Below are 21,996 nucleotides of genomic sequence, written 5' to 3' on the forward strand. Positions count from 1 at the left end.
TTAAAGCTACACCAGTGTTTGTTAGAATCAATGAACTGCCACCAAACATGCGCCAAAAATTCATATTTATGGCAGCCATTTTTGCTGGGTATGAAGAGCCTAATATGGTTGTATACCTCCCTCCCATTGTTTCTGAGCTCAACAAGCTGATGAGGACTGGCATTCCATGGGTTCGTGAAGGTGTTGAGGTCCAAAGTAGGTTTTATCCTCTGTGCAATTGTGTGGATTCCAAAGCTAGATGCCAAATGCTAAACATGGTCCCCCACAATTCGCATTATGGCTGTTGTCTGTGTGACATCAAGGGGAACTGGATGAACGGAATGCGGTATCCATTTGAACCAATACCACCAGATCCGCCTCACAGACTCCGTACTCATCAAGGGATGATTGAGGACATGACTGAAGCAGTTGACTCGCCTGATCCGGTGAGAGGCCATAAGGGGCCCACTGCACTGGTCAACTTGAACCACTTTGACTTGGTCACCAGCCAAGCCTGTGATGATTTGCACCTGTTGTATGAATGTACCGTGCCAATTACTCTCTCGCTTCTACTGACTCGTGCTCCCCGCCTGGATAAACATATGGGTATCAAGGTAATAGAAAGGATAATTGACGCAAGAATGAAAAAAATTGTAACTCCTTTCAATATTTCTAGAAAACTTGCTTGCAGCAGTATTTCTAAACGGAGTTCTTGGAAAGGAAGTGAATGTAAGAATTTCCTTTTCTATGGTATTCCATGCCTACAGAACTTATTCGAGCCTCGTTATGTTCAGCATTTAGAACTTTTGTCTCATGCTGGATTTCTGTATTCACAAGATGTCATCCTTCAAGCAAACGTAAACAAGGCTGATGAATATATAGATACCTTTTTAGTTCTTTTTGAAGAATATTATGGTCCAGAGTTTACACGCCTTAATATGCATATGTTAAGGCATTTAAAAAGATCTGTAAATAATTTTGGTCCTTTGTGGGTTTACTCCACATTCAATTTCGAATCATGGAATAACAAAATAATCCAAAACATCACTTCACCAAAAGGAGTCGCAATTCAGATTATCACCAGACACCTTATCCACTCTGCTTTAGAAGTTGCAATGCACATGGATGAAGACCTGTCTGATGATGTACGGCAACAATTGCATAATATTCTCACAAAGAAAAGGATGAAGACAGCAAGACACATCAAGGACAAGACTTATGTAATTGGAAGACACCCTGTTGTGCGTCCCCCAACTGATTTGGAACGCGAAGTACTTCAAAGAGAGGGATTTGAAACAGAAAACTTGAACATTTACAAGAAAGTCATGATTTCTGGTACCAAATATAATTGCTCCAGAGGAAACAGAGGCAGCAAGAGTGATAACTCAACCATTTACACATGGCAAGACACGTTTTGCTCAGTCCAAGATGTTGTTACTTTTCATCACAATGAAGAGGAAGTCTGTGGAGTGCTTGTTTTGGAACATGAAGTTCTTGTACCAAGGCCCTTTCAATATGCTAGCCATATATCTGCCCTTGGTGATAGGCAACAGGATTTACTGCATTTTTTGACATGTGAAGCAATAAGATGTCCTGTTGTCAAAGTGTGCATTTTGAACAACACCTACTTCATACCAATGCCAAATATGTTTGAAATAGACTAATGATTGAGCACTCTCCCCCATTGTGGAATTGTATTTGTTATTAGTGGTCTCACTGTTGTGGGCATGTCTCACTTTGCTTCTGGATCATCTCAGGAACACAAAGACACAGATTCCATCATTACTGGTCAGTAAAACTTCATCAAATTCATTTATTAAAAAGATTTTCTGTTTTTTTTTTTTTTTTTCAACTTCATTATGATTAGTTGTGTGTCAGAAACTTGTTTTATATGTTACATTTTACATTTTATTTCTGTTCATACAGGTGATCTTCTAACTGTTGCTGCTCAAATCATTATACTGCACTCCAAATGGTTTCTGATGAAAAGTTTGTTACTGACAAAGATATACCTGCACTCATGGCTGTTGGTTATGAAGGTGAGAACATGTTGTTTTAAGAATTCTGATCTTCAGTGTGCTCTTGCCCTGCCCACATTCTGGCAATGTCATGTTTGAAAATTCCAGGATTTTGGGGCTTCGTTGTGCTGGGAAGTTACATTGGTGCCCTTTACTGGATTCCTGCCTACCCAGTGCTAATCCAAGAAATGTTTTGGAAGATACACCTGACAGTCTTAAACAATTGTACAACAATTGATTCCTTCTCTTAGCTATGCTTGGTATGTGTACACAGTTCTTTCAGTGATCTCATAATTTTGAAACAACCTTCTATTTTTCTCTTGGTTTTGTTTTCAGGTACATTTAGTAGCATTGCTTTCCTTAATTATGCTGGTGTTAGTGTTACCAAGGAAATGTCTGCTACAACCAGAATGGTGTTGGACAGTGTTTGAGATTTTATGAAATAGTAAAGAAAGATTGATTTAAAATTGCCTAGAGAAACAAATTCTTGTAAATTTGTGATAATAAATTTTGGATATCTGTGTATTGACTTTAGTGTTTTAATAATGCCCATAATCTCAAATACATGCATACTGACCATTATAAGCTGCAATAAATCATTTTACAAACAATTCCTGTTTGTTGCTGTGCTGAACTGTGGAAAATATTGGGTAGGGTAGTTCCTTCACTTCTGGCATGGGAAAACCCAAGTTGTTCATTACCACCGTGTAACCATTTGATAAACAATTTCTGTACAACAATTTTTAAAAAGTTAAGTATGATACAATGGCACATTAGCATTTATGTAGAATTCACAGAGTATCAAAGGGCACAATTTATTGTGCCACTGACAAGCATGGAATGTGTACATTCAAGTCTCACATGAGCATGATTTTTCATCAAAATCAATCCACAATGCCACATCACATCATCATGTACCTGATAGGTACATGTGATAGAAAGAGAAGGGCTAAATGGCCTTACCAGAACATTTTCGCTCACATAATTAAAACTCAAAAGCAAAGGACTTGAGAAAAACACGAGCAGAAATATTGCATCTCAAAACTGATGTCACGCCCCCTGGACGAGGGGTGGACGTGACACGGATGTCACGGACGCTGTGTGGACGTCGACAGCAGGACGCCCCCTGGATGAGGGGTGGACGTGACACGGATGTCACGGACGCTGTGTGGACGTCGACAGCAGGACGCCCCCTGGACGAGGGGTGGACGTGACACGGATGTCACGGACGCTGTGTGGACGTCGACAGCAGGACGCCCCCTGGATGAGGGGTGGACGTGACACGGATGTCACGGACGCTGTGTGGACGTCGACAGCAGGACGCCCCCTGGACGAGGGGTGGACGTGACACGGATGTCACGGACGCTGTGTGGACGTCGACAGCAGGACGCCCCCTGGACGAGGGTGGACGTGACACGGATGTCACGGACGCTGTGTGGACGTCGTCAGTAGGACGCCCCCTGGACGAGGGGTGGACGTGACACGGATGTCACGGACGCTGTGTGGACGTCGACAGCAGGACGCCCCCTGGACGAGGGGTGGACGTGACACGGATGTCACGGACGCTGTGTGGACGTCGACAGCAGGACGCCCCCTGGACGAGGGGTGGACGTGACACGGATGTCACGGACGCTGTGTGGACGTCGTCAGTAGGACGCCCCCTGGACGAGGGGTGGACGTGACACGGATGTCACGGACGCTTTGTGGACGTCGTCAGTAGGACGGCCCCTGGACGAGGGGTGGACGTGACACGGATGTCACGGACGCTGTGTGGACGTCGTCAGTAGGACGCCCCCTGGATGAGGGGTGGACGTGACACGGATGTCACGGACGCTTTGTGGACGTCGTCAGTAGGACGGCCCCTGGACGAGGGGTGGACGTGACACGGATGTCACGGACGCTGTGTGGACGTCGTCAGTAGGACGCCCCCTGGACGAGGGGTGGACGTGACACGGATGTCACGGACGCTGTGTGGACGTCATCTGTAGGACGCCCCCTGGATGAGGGGTGGACGTGACACGGATGTCACGGACGCTTTGTGGACGTCGTCAGTAGGACGGCCCCTGGACGAGGGGTGGACATGACAGGGATGTCACGGACGCTGTGTGGACAAGGGGTGGATGTGACACGGATAGGTCACGGACGCTGTGCTGACACGTTGTGGCCGCCAGCAATGGGACGCCCCACGGACAAGGGTAGGACGCACTGTGGCGGACGTCTTGGACATGTACGACGAAGGTTGGACAAGGCGGTGGACGGCGCGGACAGTTACTGGACCGTTATAGGACGACTGGACGTAAATTAGACGTAAAGGACGCCTTTACGGACACGAAGGACAATGAGGACGTCTTAAAGACAAGAATCGGATGTCCTCTGCGTGTCCATATTTCCACAAGGGAAAACGTCCATAAGTACGAAATATTGCTGTTTTTCCTGGAAACGTGCCCTATTTCGTTCGGGTTTCGTGTTCGATGTCAGTACTCATTATCTTTTGTACATAGTTAATGGCAGTTCTTGTCAATCTTCGTAAATTTTCATGCTTTGGGAATATACATGGTCAAATGTGGAAGGGTTTAGTTGCTAAGATGGCGTCTGAAAACTTCCTTAAGTACGGAATATTGCTGTTTACCGGGTCATTTGCCTTATTTCGTTCGGGTTTCGTGTTCGATGTCAGTACTCATTATCCTTTGTAAATAGTTAATGGCAGTTCTTGTCAATCTTCGTAAATTTCCGCATTTTGAAAACGTCCAGGGTCCAATGCGGGAGGGCGTATGTGCCAAAACGGCGTCCAAAAACATGAAATAACACGAAAATTCGATAATTATTAGTATTTCTGCCTTGTTTGACCCGTTTTGACGTGAGTTGTCAGTTCTGTCACATTATGCATGTGGTAGAGTAGCGAAAGCCCCAGGGAACAATCGATTAAACGAGCAAGGGGCCTATATGCCCTTGCAGCATAAGATAGGGCAAGCAAGTCTCAATTCATTCTTGCATTCATGAGTCGTGCCTCTAATTCGTACTTAAAATGACACGTTGAAGAACCACTCTCTCATTCCAGGATCTTGACGGCACGTTGAAACGAATGTGACACGTTCCCTAGAGCATTGTGTCACATTCGTTTGAATGAAAATAAGCTAAGTTATGGCTGATTCAGATCGAAACGAACGTGACATTTTGTCACATTCGTTTGAACGTTACCGGGATGAGAGTGTTTAAAACGTTCAAAATTAAACTTAGTATCGGTGTCGTATCTGTGGACGTTTCGCACCCTACCATGCGGCACTTACCGTAAACCGGGGCAACTTGAGACAGCAAGGGTAACTTGAGACACTTCTGCTTTTCCACCTTTTAGGAGGTGCCACCTAGCTCGGCACATTCGGAGGTCAAAACTGCCCTAGGACGTGTTTCATACTTGTTTGGAAAGACGATTAAGCGTTTGAACGGCGGGTTAGGACCATGCTGATCACTTTCAAAACGATTTTTCAATTTTAAGAACTTTAACAATTTTAGAGGAGTGCACTGAGATTCCAAACGCTATGAGTACAGCACGTATGGTGCAATGCGCTGTGATATCGCACCATACGTGCAATGCCAGAGCCATATCGCACCATAGGTGCAATGCTTTCCGAAAATGCCCTATGCTTTTGCATGGGAAAGGGGAGGCATTGCACTTCATGTGCAATGATTTTGCATTGCACCAATTGACGCTATACTCATAGCGTTTGGATTCTCAGTGTGTTAAGAGTCTCCCGTGGTACTCGAAACAAGTCTTGTTGACAATTTGTTGACAATTGTTGACCAGTCTCAAATGACTGCATTTCACTGAGAATCCAAACGCTATGTGTATAGCGTCAATTGGTGCGATGCAAAAGCATAGCACGAAGTGCAATACCTCCCCATTCCCATGCATTAGCATAGGGCATTTTCGGGACGCATCGCACGTAAGGTGCAATATGGCTCTCTCATCGCACGTAAGGTGCAATATGGCTCTCGCATTGCACGTATGGTGCGATATCTCAGCTGCATTGCACCATACGTGCTATACTCATGGCGTTTGGAATCTCAGTGTATCTCTCAACCCTATTAGTTCAACATTTTAAATGTAGAATTGGTTTTGAGGGGAAGCCATCACCAATCGGCCAATATTGACTATTTTTAAGAAAATCGTAACTGTACGGGGTAACTTGAGACACCAAGTTTCATTGAAATTGACGGAAGTTGAAGGGCGTAACACCCGTTTACAATAACTCACCTCCGTTTTAACATCATAGCCAAGCCTCATTTGTCGGGAACCATTTTTTCAGACAGTGTAGAGGGTCCCAAGTTGATATGCAGCTTAAAGTTGGAAAGTTTTCTCAACTACGAACGGACCTCATGAGACACAATAAATCTTAAGGTCTCTAAAGATGGGGAATTTAATTACCTTCCCAGCGAGCTTAATGTCATTGAAATCGGACGACTTTCAGCCCAAGACCCGTCGATTTAAAAAAACTACGGTGATAACACTGGTGAAACAAAGGCATTAAGATTATGCCCTTTAAGGGCGAAAACGACGTACGCCCTCGGAGCAGCGTGAATCTTTAGTGCATTTTGGCAGGGCATTAAAATTTTGCTAAGAAAAATCCTACATTATTAACGCCCTTTCGAAGGGTTTAAAAGGACCCCTTGAAGGGCGTAAAAGAGTGTTTCCCGACATGGTCATCACGTGACTATGTACAAAGAATAATGAGTACTGACATCGAACACGAAACCCGAACAAAATAGGGCAAGTTTCCAGGAAAAACAGCAATATTTCGTACTTATGGACGTTTTCGGACGCCATTTAAGCAACTAAACCCTTACACATTAGACCCCGTATATTTCTAAATCGTGGAAATTTACGAAGATTGACAAGAACTGCCATTGCATGTGAATCACGGGCAAAAGGAGCAGAAAACCGTTTCAAAACACGGATTTTTGGTATATTTTGACGTTTTCGTACGCCGTCTTGGCATTTGCGCCCCTGAAAAATGTGCAGATGGTTGGAAATGGTTACACAATGTGTACTTTATATTATTTTACCCCTAAACTGTAAAAATAATACAGCGACGCTTGAGCGTACCTCGATATTTCAGAAAAAACGAGCTTTTTGGCGGCCATTTTGGACGCCATCTTGAATTTAGGGGCTTAAATGCAAAAATCGAGCTTGGCAACAGAGCGCATCGTTTTCAGCGGGGTCGAATTAGTCTAGAACCGCCTGTTGCCAGTTTGTAGCACAAATCGCCTCTCGACATGATTTAGAGAGCCTTTTTCAAGAATCCTTCCCGGCGCTCGGTGGGCCGGCAGGCCGAGCTGGAGCGCGCGTGCCGCGTTGGCCCTGGCGGCGGCTGGCTGTCCTCGTCGCGCGCCGCGTCCACGGCCTCGGTGGCGCTGCTGTGCGCGGCCTGGCCGCCCTTCGTGGCGCTGCCGCTGTGGCTGCTGCCCGAGGCCGCCATGCGTCCGGGCCACGCCGCCTTCTTCGCGTACTGCACGCTGCTCGTCATGTCCCTCAAACTGCTCTGGTGGCGCATGCTCGGCGCCGTGGACCAGGCCGCCGGCCTCCTCGTCACCTCCTTCCAGAAGGCCAGGCTGCAGGTGCGCACAGTGGCGGTCGATATCCCGGACGCGTTTTGAGCTCCAGAGTCGCTTTAAAGGACTCGGACCGAACTTGTGACCTCTCCAATGGATTGCTCTCCGAACGAAGGAATCCATTGGTAGGGTCATAGGCTCGGTTCAAGTCCTATTCAGCGACTCTGGAGCTAAAAACGCGTCTGGGGGTTTGGCCACCCGTGGTGGCTGTCTGGCCCACTCTGGCCGGATAAGGTGTTTTTAACCACTCAAATCTGTGTGAGAATGTGCAAGGCAGATCTTGCTTGGACTGCCCTCTTTGGCCTGGCGCTAACTCGAGCGTCGACTCCAAGCCGAAACTGTGCGTTCGAAGCGACTTCCAATCAATGCAGTTTTCATCCTATGTACATTTCTATCGACTTTATTGTCTCGAATCGAGAACACACTAAATATTTATGTACAATTTTGTACGTGGTGATGCATAATTTTAAACTTGTGTGCCGTCGTGCATAAAATTGTGCGTGAATTTGCATAAATTTATGCGTCCTTACGCATGATATTATGCAAACTCCACGTATGCACAAAATCGTGCAAGTGGCACGTACAAAATTCTACCAAAACATTAAGTGTGAACGTTCCGAACGCCCACTTCTGGCCGGCTGTCAGGTGATGCACACTGTCAGCTCTTTCAGGATGCGCAGAAACTTGAGCCAAGAATCTTTCGACAACAGTACAGTCCAGCGTTCTTCCGCCGCAGGACGTCGAATCGAACACGATGAAGGTCGGGCCTGGCGAGGCGGCGCGTCTCAGGACGTTCCGGCGGCTGTGGATGGCCCTGCGGGACATCCTGGACGAAATCGGTCTCAAGGGAGGAACGTCCATGCTCGTCCTCCAGGCCGTGGAGGCCCTGTCGCTCTTGCTGTACTCCGTGCAAACGGTTCTGGCCATAATCAAGGTAGCCCTAGCAGCGCCCAATGCACCAAGGCGCATTGAAATGCACGTAACATGTATCACATTTTAGACGCATTTAATGCGATTGTGAGCGTTAAATGCGCATTAATGCGCGTAAATACACAAAAGACGCCTAAAATGTGTTACCTTTTATGTGCATTTCAATGTGCATCCCCGCTTTAAATGCGCTTTGATCGAGGGGTGGATCACTCCGCGTCCACATGAGTACATGAGTACGCGTGAGTACACCTTGCTTTACTCATAAATTTCACGTTTATAAACGTTTTAAGGCTTTATTTAGCGTTTTATAAGGCACTCAACGCTAAATCGGTCGAAAAACTGGTGAATTTTACCCTTTTTAAACTTGTGAGTACACTGAGTACGGGCAAATTTGTACACATGAGTACACTTGCGATTCACCCCTCGGCTTTGATGCACATTGGCGCGGGGGAGCATAGTGAGCCAGAAGGCCGGTGGGGGCGGCAAAAATCCAAGGGGGAAATCACTTGTGTAATGGTCGGTCGAAGGGTCTGTAATAGCCCTGTAATGGCCCTGTAATGTGTAATACCGATGTAATGGCTGTAATATTGGTGTAATGCCTGTAATGGTCCTGTAATGCCTGTAATAGGTGTGTAATAGGTGTAATATGTGGGAAGAAAAATACAGAAAATGACTAAAAAATTCGCGAAAGTCAGCGAAAAAGTCATTTGGCTGCAATAAAAGTAATACCCAACGTCCGGATCGAGCCGAAAGCAAGCCATTAGTGGCATGTGGGGTGGGGGAGGGAGGGCGGGACTCTAGTGGGGGCAGGCGAGAGGCTGAATCCGTAAGGAGGGGTAGTCTAAACCCTAATCTAGTTTAATAGGTACAAGCTATTAATTGATTGGAAAGACAAAGGTTCCTGTGGCCAATAGACATTCTTGTCAAATGATATTTCGGCCAAGATTCAAATTCCCAATTTTCTCATGGAAAATGATTAATGCAAGGGCCGAATTTTATGAGGAGGGGTAGTTGAGAGCCGTAACTGTTTAAATAGATGGTACAACCACTTCCAAAAGAATCCGACCAGCCCGGCCCGGCGATACCCCGCGCGCCCAGACAGCTACCTCCAGCAGCTACCTGGGCGAGGGGTAGCGCCGGCCGGCCGCGGTGGTCGGATTCTTTTACAAAAGGTATTTGGGGGGGGGGATGAAAGATCCCCCGAGACAGCTAACAACAGCGACCAGCTGAGCTGCCACTGCTGTACTCCCTAGCGATACCCCATGCCCACGGAACAAAATAGTCCCTCTGGAGGCTGAAAACTATTTCCAAGGCCGTTTTAGCTGCGTAATAGCCTTGTAATAGTAGTGTAATAGCTGTAATTGATAGGTAATACCTGTGTAATTGAGTAATAAGTGCGTAATGGGCGAAATGGTTGTAATTGCTGTAATTTCTGTAATTGCTGTAATTGCACTGTAATGGTACTGTAATAGCAGAAATATCGATGTAATATCTGGAATTTGCGTAATAGGTGTAATTGTCTGTAATGATTCAAAATGTAATAGTCGGTCGACCATTTTCATGAGTGATTTCCCCCTTGCAAAAATCCCGGACGCATTTTGAGCTCCAGAGTCGTTAAATGGGACTCGAACCGAACGTGTGATTCCACTAATGGATTGTTCTCCGAGCGAGGAATCCATTGGTGGGGTCACACGCGTGGTTCGGTTCGAGTCCCATTTAGAGACTCTGGAGCTCAAAACGCGTCAAGAGTTTTTGCCACCGCCACCGGTCATCAGGCCCCAGTGGGGGCCCCACTATTGGGTAGGAGAACTCCCCTGAGGCACGCGCATTTCAATATTCTTTGTGTCGCGGACAATACGCCATGCGACGATCAAGTTTGATTCACATTTTGATGTGCGAAGGGTTTCACCTGGGCCACGCTGTGGATGACCATCCTGGCCACCGTCTCGCTGGTGTCTTCCAGCACGCTGTGCGACTCGGGTCAGAAGGTCGCCGATAAGGTTCGCATTCACTAAACTTTGATTAGCCATACTTATAGAGCCATTGTTTAGGCACGAAACAGCCTTTACACTCAAAATGTCTTACCATTAAATTTGAGCTATGTAATAGTGAATTCGGCGCAAAGGAATGTTCCTTTGTAATAGTACGAATCTTTTCTGTATTTTCACAGTAAGATTCAAAGAAAAACCACCGTCATACGAAGAAAAACTACTTTCTCATAATGGGAAATTTCATCTTAAGACATTTTAAGTGTACGATTAAAAAAAACAACAACATTTAGTTGCTCATGCTGCAAAGTTTTGCATTCAAAAGGCGTACGTAACTTATGCATAATTTACACTGTAAAAAATTCCGTACTTTTGTACGGAAATGGTACAGAAAAATATAGTACGGAGGTACGGAGAAAAGTACGGAACGTTCCGTACTTGCTCCATATGAACCCATGTAAATGGGTACGGAAAAAAAGTACGGAACGTTCCGTAGTTGGCAAGTACGAACGGTCCAGGCAAATTATTGACCAGACATGTTCCGTACTTTTTCCGTACTTTTTTGTCACAGTGTAGATTGTTTGTGATGAAACTGAAATGACAGTATTTTTCAGTGCCCGTTGGGGCCTCGCGTGTCCAGTTGAACTCGGTTGGGGTTGGTTTGCGGGCTAGAAATTGTGAGAGATTTTGATTACAAGGGTTCTTTCAGATGCAAATGGTAGCAGTACTCTTGGAGAGCACTCCAGCCGCGAACCTTAGCCCAGCGGTGGAATATGAGGTAAGTGGGACCTATAGATCTATCAATGCCCCACCCCCAGCGACCATGGCAATTAGTCAATCGTTGTGTAAACTAGATCTAGACATATTGGTCCAGTTCAAATTTGAGACCACGAGCATTCTGGCATTTTCAGAGTAGAGTCTAGTCTGGAATTCCATTAGGGTATTCTGCCGGGATTCCGCATAGACTTCCTCATACAATAGTGTGTTGTTGCAGCTGGACGTTTTTCGTCAAAATATGGTTTTGAAGTCCGCCGCCATACGACTGTGTGGATTCGTTCCATTGAACAGGCCATTTCTAGGTTCGGTACGTTCGATAAAATCTGGGTTTTCTTCTCCGCTTCAAGTAAAGTTTTGATTTAGAAAACATTCCTGATTAACAGAAGGGATTTCTCTCCGGCAGGTGTTGGTGGTTTTGCTCACGTATCTCATGGTGCTTCTTCAATTCGCTCTTCTGTAAACCGTTGTCTGAAAACAAGTGGGAAATTATTAAATATGAAATGTAGTTTTCCTTGCCGTAACCACGCGTTTTCGATCTGGCATTCACATCCAGTAATCGCAGAATGGGTGGGGGGCAAACTCACAGAGTCGGCAGGTGTTCATCGGGGTAGCTTCCGGTACAGAGGCGCTTAGTGTGTGTGTGGCTCACCCTTGTGCCCCGTGGGCCCTTCACTCTGAAGGCCCTAAGGGCCGCCAGCCGCACCCCGCCGCCACATCCTAATCCGCCCGACGCCCCCTCGCAGGCCCCGGCCGGGGACAGTCGGAACGGTGCCCCCTCACACACACACACACACACAGGGCAATGTGTACTTACAGAGGAGCAAGCCACGACGGAGCCTTTAACAAAAGAGCCCTTTAATACGACCGGAACAGGAAATAGCGGCTGAATAAGAAGTAGTAGCAGTCGTGGACGAGGGAAGCCCCCGCCCCCCTTCTCTCTCTCTCTTTCTCTGTTTCGTCTTTGTCCCCCTTATTTCAACAGTGCTGTAAAGTGGCGAAACTGGAGATTTTCAAGATGAGAAGGAGCGGCCTCAAACATGGTTCTGATTAATTATCCATTCGGGCGAGAGGAGCAGCTTGTGGGTGAGCGGCATGTCTCGTTACGCACAGAGGGCGGGGCGGTGGCGCGCGCCCGGCACACACACACACACTCGCACACACACGCGGAGGGACCTCAAACTGACATATCTCCCCCAACGCCGTGGAGGGGCTCACAGCCTGGCCGGGTGTTGTCTAGGGCAAGGTGCAGTGCGGCGTTGCGCGACAGAAATAATTATACACCATTTAGTAGACGCAATTGTCGCCCTGTTTGCGCACCGTGTGTGTGTGTATGTGTGTTTGTTGTGCGCATTTTTGGATATTGAACCGCAAAATTTCTTTTTAAAAATTAATTTTACTATTGCACGTAGACTTTTGTCTCTGTCACATAAATTGTGGGAGTTTTTCACACTAAATGGTTTGTACAAATTTTGCACGAGACGTCACAGGTTTCCTTTTTGCTCTGACGAACTTTTATCACAAATTTTGACAGGATTTTGCACAAAACCAGATTGATATGTCCCGTTTTTCATCTGCCCTATAAGCTGGAGCGTGTCGCACATATACGTACCTATTTCGTTCATAATAAATTACTGCCTATTTTATGTCCATTGCTTTGCACAGATTTGAGCGTAACGTTTTGATGTGTACGAATTCGTGCTTTGCCAAGCATGAATAGGTGCATTGCTGTATGCAGCATCACGTGCGTTGTAGCGTCCGAATTAGCGCCTAAAACGCGTGTGCTCAATTTGGTGCAAAGCTATGCAAAAAAATAAAACTACGTAGTGATTAGTGTGTTATTGTGACTCTTGCTCCCCAGTGTGCGGTGGTCCCGAGCTACAGCAGCTAGACTCGGAAAAAAGTGGCAGCGTGCATTTTTGGATTTGGCTGCGCATGTTGGATTGTGATTCTGCGCGATCGCTGGCCTCAGAAATAGTTTGGTGCGGCCTCAGCGAAGATTAGCGCGGCGCCGCGACCAGAGAGATGGGCATCGCGCAAATTTGGTGGCGAGCGAACAAATTGTGGACACGAAGATGAGGCGTTGCACTTTGACATGAGTCTCGCCACGTGCCCGCTGCCATGCTCTCCGTGAGAGAGAGAGAGAGAGAGAGAGAGAGACACGCGCGTACCTTCACTGTCTATTACTATTGACGTATTACTGCGAGGTTTAGATTTGTACAACAATTTAATACATAAATTACCGGAAATATTTGCTGTGCTTATGTAGTTTGAAAAAAGTCCCTAATTTGGGGGAATTTTTTTTTACATATAGCTTAAACCTGTAAAAATTACGTCAATACTTGTCTACAAAATGTCTAAGCATTCAGTGTGCGAGTATGTGTGCACAGATTTAAGTGTCAAGCGCGTTTGTGGAATTACGCTTTGATAACACATTCGATTGCAACGTCAATAAAGTCTGGCGTCACTTTCAATTATTTTTAGATTTTGCATAATATTACGTTTGTGAAAATTTCATCCCAGGAAAAGAAAAAGGGAGGGGTGAAACTTCGACTGCCGTACGGCATGGCAGACACAGTGCGCTGCAACAGGTCCACCCGCAATAAGTGCGGTGTGTGTGTGTGTATGCGTGCGTGTGTGTGTGTGTGTTTGGGTCGGCAGGCGGTCTCCACGGTCGGCCGCCACCCGCTCCCATCTGTCTTGAAGGGATGCCGCCGGCACGAAGGACGCAGGGTGAGCGCGGCTGAGACAAAAACGGTTTAGTTCTGACTGATTGCTACTTGGGGCTCCCGCAGCAACAATGCCTGATTTGTATACACACACACGCGCGCGCGCGCACACACAGACACACACACAGAGCAGAGCACCCAGCGCAAAGAAGACGTCAGCCAGCCGGTGAGGAGAGGTTCCCTGGAGCCTGGCACTCTGTTGAAAGCGTTCTACCACAACTGAAAAATCTGTTCAATTCTTTCAGCGCGAAAAGCCATTCTAAAGGTGCAGGAGATAGTGTGTCTTCTTACACTTTACAAGGCAATTTGACGATCTTAGTCGTGGTGAGCAAAAAAATTTAGCTCTGTGTAGCATCACATGAATATTTGATTTTTTTTAAAAAGAAATCGACAGCAAAAGGTCAAATGATTCTATTTAGTGTGCTTTCCCATAAAGACTAGAAATCGAATCGCCAAAGCATAACGTGCAGTTCATCCTTAACTCCTTTTTGTTGTTAAGGAGAGGCCCCAGTTTGCGGTCATCGCCGACTTTCGTGCTCACTTGATATTACTCAAGCTTTTTGTGCATTGCTATGCACGAAACTGAGCATCCGCATTGAAATGCATTGAATTGCATTGTTAGGCAGCACCGTGCGTTGTTTAGCGTACGATTTCGTGCATTTCACGCGTATGCTTAATTCTGTGCAAAGCTATTGCACGAGGAAAAAACTACATGTAGTAATTTAGTGTGTGTCGTCACAATAATTAGTCTGGACCCGGTCCGTTTGCGGGCCGCGCGGGTCTGTCAAAAAAGGGTTGGCTGGCTGAGCGGGGGATCATCTGGAGGGGGGGGGGGGGGCGCTGGAGGTGTGACTTGCAGCGGGGATGCGGGCGGGGCGTGGCGTCCCGCGGCGAGACAAATAATGGGTCCTTGTGACGCGGCGCGTGCTTCTTACCAACAAGCCACCCGGAAAAAAAAGTCAATTGAATCCCTATTTGTATTTATGACCTGCGCTCGGGATGAGAAGCACCTGCCGCCTGTTACCACGCACACATGTGTCGAAAAATGCTTCTGAAACTGTAGTACCCACGTTACAATCAGTTCGAAATTTGAATAAAACGACACAGTGAGGTCACGGGAGAAAATTCCGGAAAACAGGTACAGAAAATTCTGTACTTCGCAGCTAAGGGTGGTCCAGGCAAATTGTTGATCAGAGCAACTCCGTACTTCTTCTTTTTTCAGTGGACCATGGACGCCGCCTCACGGTTTTAAATCTACGAGCAGTATCAGGACTTTTTTTTCTGACTTTTCTCTGAAAAAATTCGTAAGCCCATCGGTGAGCCATTGGGGGATAATGCTTCTCCGCTGTATTGCCTCTGAAAACAGTGGAGGCGTTCTTGCTGCCGCTCTGTTTTCTCGCCTCCGCCGCGCCGCCGATCGGTCGGCCACAGGCGGCACGGCACGGGCCACCCTATGCCCAGCTTTAAATCCAGGGTTGTTAACGCTAATTTGAAACTTTAGCGCGCTAACGCTAACGCTATTAGCGCTGTTCGAAAAATTTAGCGCGCTAAATCAGCCGCTAAGAGAAGTTTTAGCGCGCTAACGCTAATTAGCGAATTAGCGGCCCTAAAGCTAAAAAGCGATTTAGCAGCCCTAACGCTATTAAGCGATGCTAACGATAGAAAACTTTCTCAGGCTTAAAAAGCAGGCAAATAAAACAATTAATATGCAATAGCACAGTTAAATCAGTCTTAGTCCCCAAATAAACAACTTATGTTTTCATTTACTCTTTATATATTTCAACTTGTATTCAGCTCTAATACGCTGAAGCTGAAACACGACGCCGGGTGGGCGAGCGGAGAGGGGGAATACGGGGAATACACCCGCCCGGCCCCGGGAAGCTCGCCCAGAGGGGAGAAAAAAGCGGGTATCTCGGCAAGAATCAAGTAAGCTTTGACCGGTTGCAAGAGCCGAATTAGCGTTAGCACCGCTAAATCGCTAAGGGGCATGTTAGCGTACTAACGCTAAAGCTAACGCCTCCCAAAATGTTTAGCGCCTAACGCTAATCGCTAAATTAGCGTTAGCGCGCTAAGTTAGCAACGCTAGTCGCTAAGTTAGCGTTAACAACCCTGTTTAAATCCCATATGGATATTTGGTCTGGAATATTTCCATTCTGGTTTTTGATATCCATATGGTTTTATAATCCATATGTAAATTGGAACATTTTTCCACTCTGGGTTTTCATATTCCATTCTGGAAAACATTTCCATAATGGAAATTGAAAATCCATTCTGGAAACAATGAGATCCAAAGTGGCGTATGAGTGGTGCATAGTAGTTATAGTTTTGTCCAAAATCTTCAGCTTTGATAGCCGACCTGATCGGCTGGGCTAGCACCCAGAGGGCAAAAGAGCCAAGCCCAAAAATGTGTGATGTGCGATTAGCAATTCACTTCGCACATGTCGGGGAAGAGAGTCCGCTTACCTAACTAAATCGCGACCCGTAGCGACAAGCGAGAGCAACCCAAGATTTTAAATAGCTAAGGCTATAATTATCATACAGAGGTCAAACATACGTAGGTACGTGAGTCTGAAGAAGACCTTGCAGTTTCCCTCTACTTCGAAGTGTTGAAACATTTTCTCCCGGCTTGGGGAGCTCTTTTAACTGCTTGACTAGAAAAAGCGACACTAGCGCCACCTTGCGGACGAAGCTCACAAAATCCACTCTGGAAATTTGAAAATCCATTATGGATTTGGTCCTTTAAAAAACCACTCTGGTATTTCATAATTCCATAGTGGATTATTATTTCCATTCTGGATTTGACAATTCCATATGGAAACTAAGTTTCCATCTGGAATCATAATTTCCAGATCAAATCCCAGTGTGGAATCTCTCTTTTCCATCTGGATATTCCTAAATCCATATGGATAAGAATATTCCAGATGGAAACCGGGAAATCCAGACTAAAATCCAGATGGAATTTAAAGCTGGGTGCGGCATGGTGCCGAGGGGTGAATCACTAGTGTACTCATGTGTACAAATTTGCCCGTACTCAGTGTACTCACAAGTTTCAAAAAGGTGAAATTCTCTAGTTTTTCGACTGATTTGACGTCGAATGCCGTTAAAAACGCTAAATAAAGCCTTAAAGCGTTCAAAATTGTGAAATTTATGAGTAAAGCAAGGTGTACTCACCCGTACTCATGTACTCATGTGTACACCAGAACGCCGAGTGATTCACCCCTCGCATGGTGCCGCCTTCAAGTGTGGTGGCCGCAGGACTGATCTCTGTAGACTCCGAGAGTCTCTTTCTTCGCGCTGTCTCTCTCGCACTCGTGGGCGCCCCGTAGAGGTGCGCGAGAGACGGAGCGACGGAAACGACTCTCTGAATGAGTCTGCTGGAACGGCCGGCAGCCCTGCAGCGTGGGGAGTCTCCCGAGGCGGCAGAAACCAGGGACAGCCCGCACGCGTGCCTCGTGGCCGCACGGGCAGAGAAGAAACAAAACGAAATTTTATGCTTATTTCAAAACAAGAAAAGAGATTCACGATTCGTTTTACTTTGCCTTTGACAAAATGGACTACTGACGTTCAAAACAAAATCTTCGAAATTTAACCAAAATTTGAGTAAAAATTTATTTGCGACTGAGTTGATAAGTGCGATTTTCCCCGCGAGGGCGTACCTACCTAACACTAGAAGCCTATCTGCAATTTTCTACCAGACGTTTCAGTTTTTGATGCAGAGATGAACCTCTCCGATGATTTTCATACGAAAAACGGCACTTTTCTCCCCCATCTTCACCCAAAAGCACCTACAAATTTGTATGAAAAGTGCATCTGTTCAAATACCTGAAACATGCTCGTTCAAAATTTGAACAAGAACCTTCAGTGTAGTCCGGACGCGCGCGGCCCCCCTCAAAGGATGAAAAACAATGAAGAAATGGGGCTTCCCCGAAGAGGGCGGGCGCAGCATGGCGTGGCATGGCGCGGCCCAGGTGAGCCGTCTTGAGCGAACTTCCGTGAGAGGTGAGAGGGGTTCAAGGAAGACTAAAATTAAATCGCGCACGTCAGTGTTCGAACCCGCGCGCTCGTGCCCCCGCAGCGGACCGCTTCCGAGTCGCTTTCGTTGCTCTGTCTCTCTCGCACCTATACGGAGCGGCCCATGAGTGCGAGAGAGACAGAGCGACGAAAACGACTTTCGGAATCGGTCTTCTGGCCGTATATTATCGGCAGCCGGATCGACTCGGAACCGTGCGCGTCCCACGGCGGAGGCAAAAGCAAACCAAAGCCCCCCCCCCTCGCAGCGCCAGCGCAGCCATAGCGCTCCTGCCCCTGAAATGTTTCCCGATCGTATCGATACTGTTTTGTTTGTGGCAGTATGCAGGGATGCCACAGGCCGAGGTTGCCTCATTAGACGAGCTGATAAGCGCAGCAATCAGTAAACGCTCGTGCGTATGTGTGTGTGTGCGTGTGTGTGTGTGTGTGGAGGAGGAAGGGGGTTGGGCGGGGTCTAAACTCGGGGGGGGGGGGGGCATAGCCGTTAAGCGTGCTAGAATGTTAGGGACAGTGCGCTGACACTTACGTTTCACGCCGGACTCCCATATCGGTGGTGGTCCAAAGAAGGGACTTTCTCATGAACACCTTCAAAATAGCAGCTTGCAGCAACAAGAAACTCGTGTGCCGATCTATATAACGTGGGACAAACCATGAGACAAGGGGTAATGGACTCGCACACGGAGCTGGCCGGAATCTCTGCCTTGTCAATTGTAGTTCACTATTTCTCCCACTAAATATGCGATTTTTGAGATCGCTCGGGCATTTTCGGAAAGAAGACACCTTAAAGCATGCCCAAATTTCAAAAAAGTTTCAATTGTCCCACCAGGGCTCGAACAGGAACAGCTTCGCCGTTGCGCTACTCGAATGCGCAAGGCGCCGGCCATGGTGCCAGGGGCGACGCAGGGGGGACGCATCTTCAACTTGCGATAGAAGCTTCCGGATGCCGAAAAAGTGACCGGACATAGTTTGTCTTCGACATATATCAAGGTGCACCACTTGTCCCGTCACTGATGCGGCATCCGGAAGCTCGTATCCGCAAGTTGAAGATGCGTCGCCCCTACATCGCCCCTGGCACCATGGCCGTCGCCTAGCGCATTTGAGTAGCGCAACGGCGAAGCTGTTCCTGTTCGAGCCCTAGTGGGAAAATTGAAACTTTTTTGAACTTTGGGCATGCTTCAAGGTGTCTTCTTTCCGGAAATGCCCGAGCGATCTCAAAAATCGCATATTTAGTCGGAGAAATAGTGAACTACAATTAGCAAGGCAGAGATTATTCCGGCCAGCTCCGTTGCGAGTCCATTACCCCTTGTCTCATGGACAAACTGTCGCACGCTTGAAACCGTGCCACACGCTTGTAAGTGTGGGACAAATCCGTGTGCAAGCGTGGGACAAACTGTGTCCCATGCTTACAAGCGTGGGACATTTTGTCCCACGTTCTACTGGGTGAGTTTTCTCAATGTGTCAATAATTTGTAGGTAGTTTGGGCACCCCAAGGGGATCATTTTCTACCAATGAACTAGTGGGCGCAAACGTCTAGGTACGGAGATAATTGGTGTTTTGTAATTGGCCTTCGCGCCTGCGAGGTAGGCACCCGCTGCCACTGATGGGCGCAGGACCTCACGTGGGGGTGTCGCGGGTCTAGGAGGGGTGCTTCGAGTCTCGAAGGGGTGCGGCGGACCTTGCAAATGTCTTTTGGGAGGGGTTGCCGCGGGTCTCAAGGGGCTGCCATGGTGGCCCCCGTTACAGTGGATCTCACGCCTGTCTTTGCGAGGGTGGCGGGATTCCACGGATACTTCCGCGAGCTAAGTGGCACTCCCGCGAGTACTGCTAGTCCCGCGACACCCCCTCGACAGGTCCTGCCACCCTCAGTGGCACCGGGTGCCTACCTTGTAGGCGCAAAATCCAAATTCAAAACACCAATTATCTCCGTATCTACACTGAGAATCGAAACGCTATGAGTATAGCGTCAATTGGAGCAATGCGAAAGCATTGCACATGAAGTGCAATACCTACCAATTCCGATGCATTAGCATAGGGCATTTTCGGGGCGCATTGCACGTATGGTGCAATGTGGCTGTGGCATTGCACGTATGGTGCGATATCTCAGCTGCATTGCACCATACGTGCTATACTCATAGCGTTTGGAATCTCAGTGTAGACGTTTGCGCCCACTAGTTCATTGGTGAAAAATGGTCCCCTAGAGATGCCTAAACTGCCTGCAAATTATTGACACAGTGAGAAAACTCACCCTGTAGTGCATGCCTGTCTCACACTTGGATTTGCAGTGTGTTCCTAATTTTTCTCTTCCTCCTTTTCCGGCCGGGGCTGCGCGCAGGACGATGCTGCAGAGGGCATGGGAGGGCGGCCGGGGAAGTCCGCCCCAAATAAAGACGCCTCGAGTGTGTCCGCCGCCCATTTCCGAAAACAATCACCTCCTGCGTGTTTGACTGTTTACGGAAAAGCGGCGCCACCGTCGCCATGGAAACCCCGTGTGTGTGTGTGTGTGTGTGTGTGTGTGTGTGTGTGTGTGTGTGTGTGTGTCCCTCTGTGTGTGTGTGTGTGTGTGTGTGTTCCTGCAAGTCCAAATAGGAAACGCCGGTCAATGCCGTCCGGATAAACACGAGGGCGATCGGACGGACCTTTCATTGTTGCGGCTGTTTCAACAAAACCGGATGCGCTTTGCATCTGTTTGCTGCAGCGGGCATTCTTCTGCCGCGGGGCGTTGGCGTTGGGCGTCTGCACCCTTCACGCGGTCCGTCTGCAGCGGACGGCGGACTGCAGACTGGTGCCGAGAGTCGTTCTCGTCGGTCCAAACGTCCACCCAAGAAGGGCGTTTCTAGAACCAAGAAGATGGTGACTTGCTTTAAGGGAATTTTCTTGAAACGTCCAAGTCAATCTACTTATGACGAGTATATTATCTTGGTTAAAGACGCCTGTTTTGGTGTCCTGCGAGCAGCATCGCTGTGGCTTTTACCTAAGGCCAGGCGCGTATAGAGGGGGTGAGGCGACCGCCCCGCCCCTCCCCTCTTCGTCCCCGAAGGGGACCAAAATTTCGACTTTTACGCGGATTTGTTCTTTGTATTGATGCGTTGACTCCCCCCTCCCCCCCTTAGTCGACTCTAATTACGCCCCTGCCAAAGGCGCAAACGAAGAGAAAGTGTTGAGAAATTTTGGAAAATGTAGCGTTTTGCAGGAGTCAGTGGGTCACTCCCACTTCAAAAAAGGAAGAGCCAAGCCGACTTCGCTTGGCTCGTCCAAGGGCTTGCCGTTGTCGTTGAGGGAGCGAGGTGTCCCGTGGGACTTGCCTTCAGCTCGGCGAGTACACCGTAAGACACGAACCTGGGTGGCCTTCGCAGTGGCGACGCACCGATCAATCAACCTGGATTGCCTACCCCCGGGACACGGGGTGCGTCCACGCGCCGTCACCCCACAGACCGTTTCCGAGAGTCCTTTTCGTCGCTCTGTCGCTCTCGCACTCATGGGGCGTGCCGTGTAGGTGCGAGAGGGACAGAGCAACGAAAACGACTCTCGGGATCAGTCTGCTGGGGTCATGTTTGTGATGAAGACGACGGCTTAGCGCCACCCGAAAGCACCGCGTCACTCCCAGGCCGATTCCCAGAGGGAAGTCCCGTTGCTCTGTCTCTCTCGCACTCGTGGGGCGTGCCGTGTAGGTGCGAGAGAGACAGAGCGACGAAAAACGACTCTCGGAATCAGCCTGCAGGCTTGCAGGGCGCGCCGCCAACCCTTCCCTTCCTTTCCCCCACCACGCCGCTCCTCGGGCTGCAGCAGCGATGCTGCAGTCGCTATCTTTCTGGACCCTTGCGCCCCGCCGCGCCCCGCCCGCCTCACCACACCCCGCCGCGCCCCGCCACGCCCCCGCTCCCCCCGGCGTACGAGAGCGGGCGTAGCGTAGCGTGCAGTAGCCGACGGCCCGGCGGGGGGAGA

The 21,996-nt window shown here is 48.1% G+C and overlaps 1 protein-coding gene across 1 annotated transcript; it reads left to right on the forward strand.

The window, feature by feature from the left end:
• Nucleotides 1–7,491: 7,491 nt before the first annotated feature.
• Nucleotides 7,492–11,784, forward strand: LOC117642600. Its single transcript, XM_034380906.1, has 6 exons — nt 7,492–7,610; nt 8,341–8,538; nt 10,436–10,534; nt 11,232–11,300; nt 11,517–11,606; nt 11,703–11,784. The coding sequence occupies exons 1-6, from the start codon at nt 7,518–7,520 to the stop codon at nt 11,757–11,759; spliced, it is 606 nt and encodes a 201-aa protein (XP_034236797.1). The 5' UTR covers nt 7,492–7,517; the 3' UTR covers nt 11,760–11,784.
• Nucleotides 11,785–21,996: the final 10,212 nt, after the last annotated feature.

This window comes from Thrips palmi, unplaced genomic scaffold (genome assembly GCF_012932325.1).
Source record: "Thrips palmi isolate BJ-2018 unplaced genomic scaffold, TpBJ-2018v1 HiC_scaffold_16, whole genome shotgun sequence".
Classification (NCBI taxonomy): domain Eukaryota; kingdom Metazoa; phylum Arthropoda; class Insecta; order Thysanoptera; family Thripidae; genus Thrips; species Thrips palmi.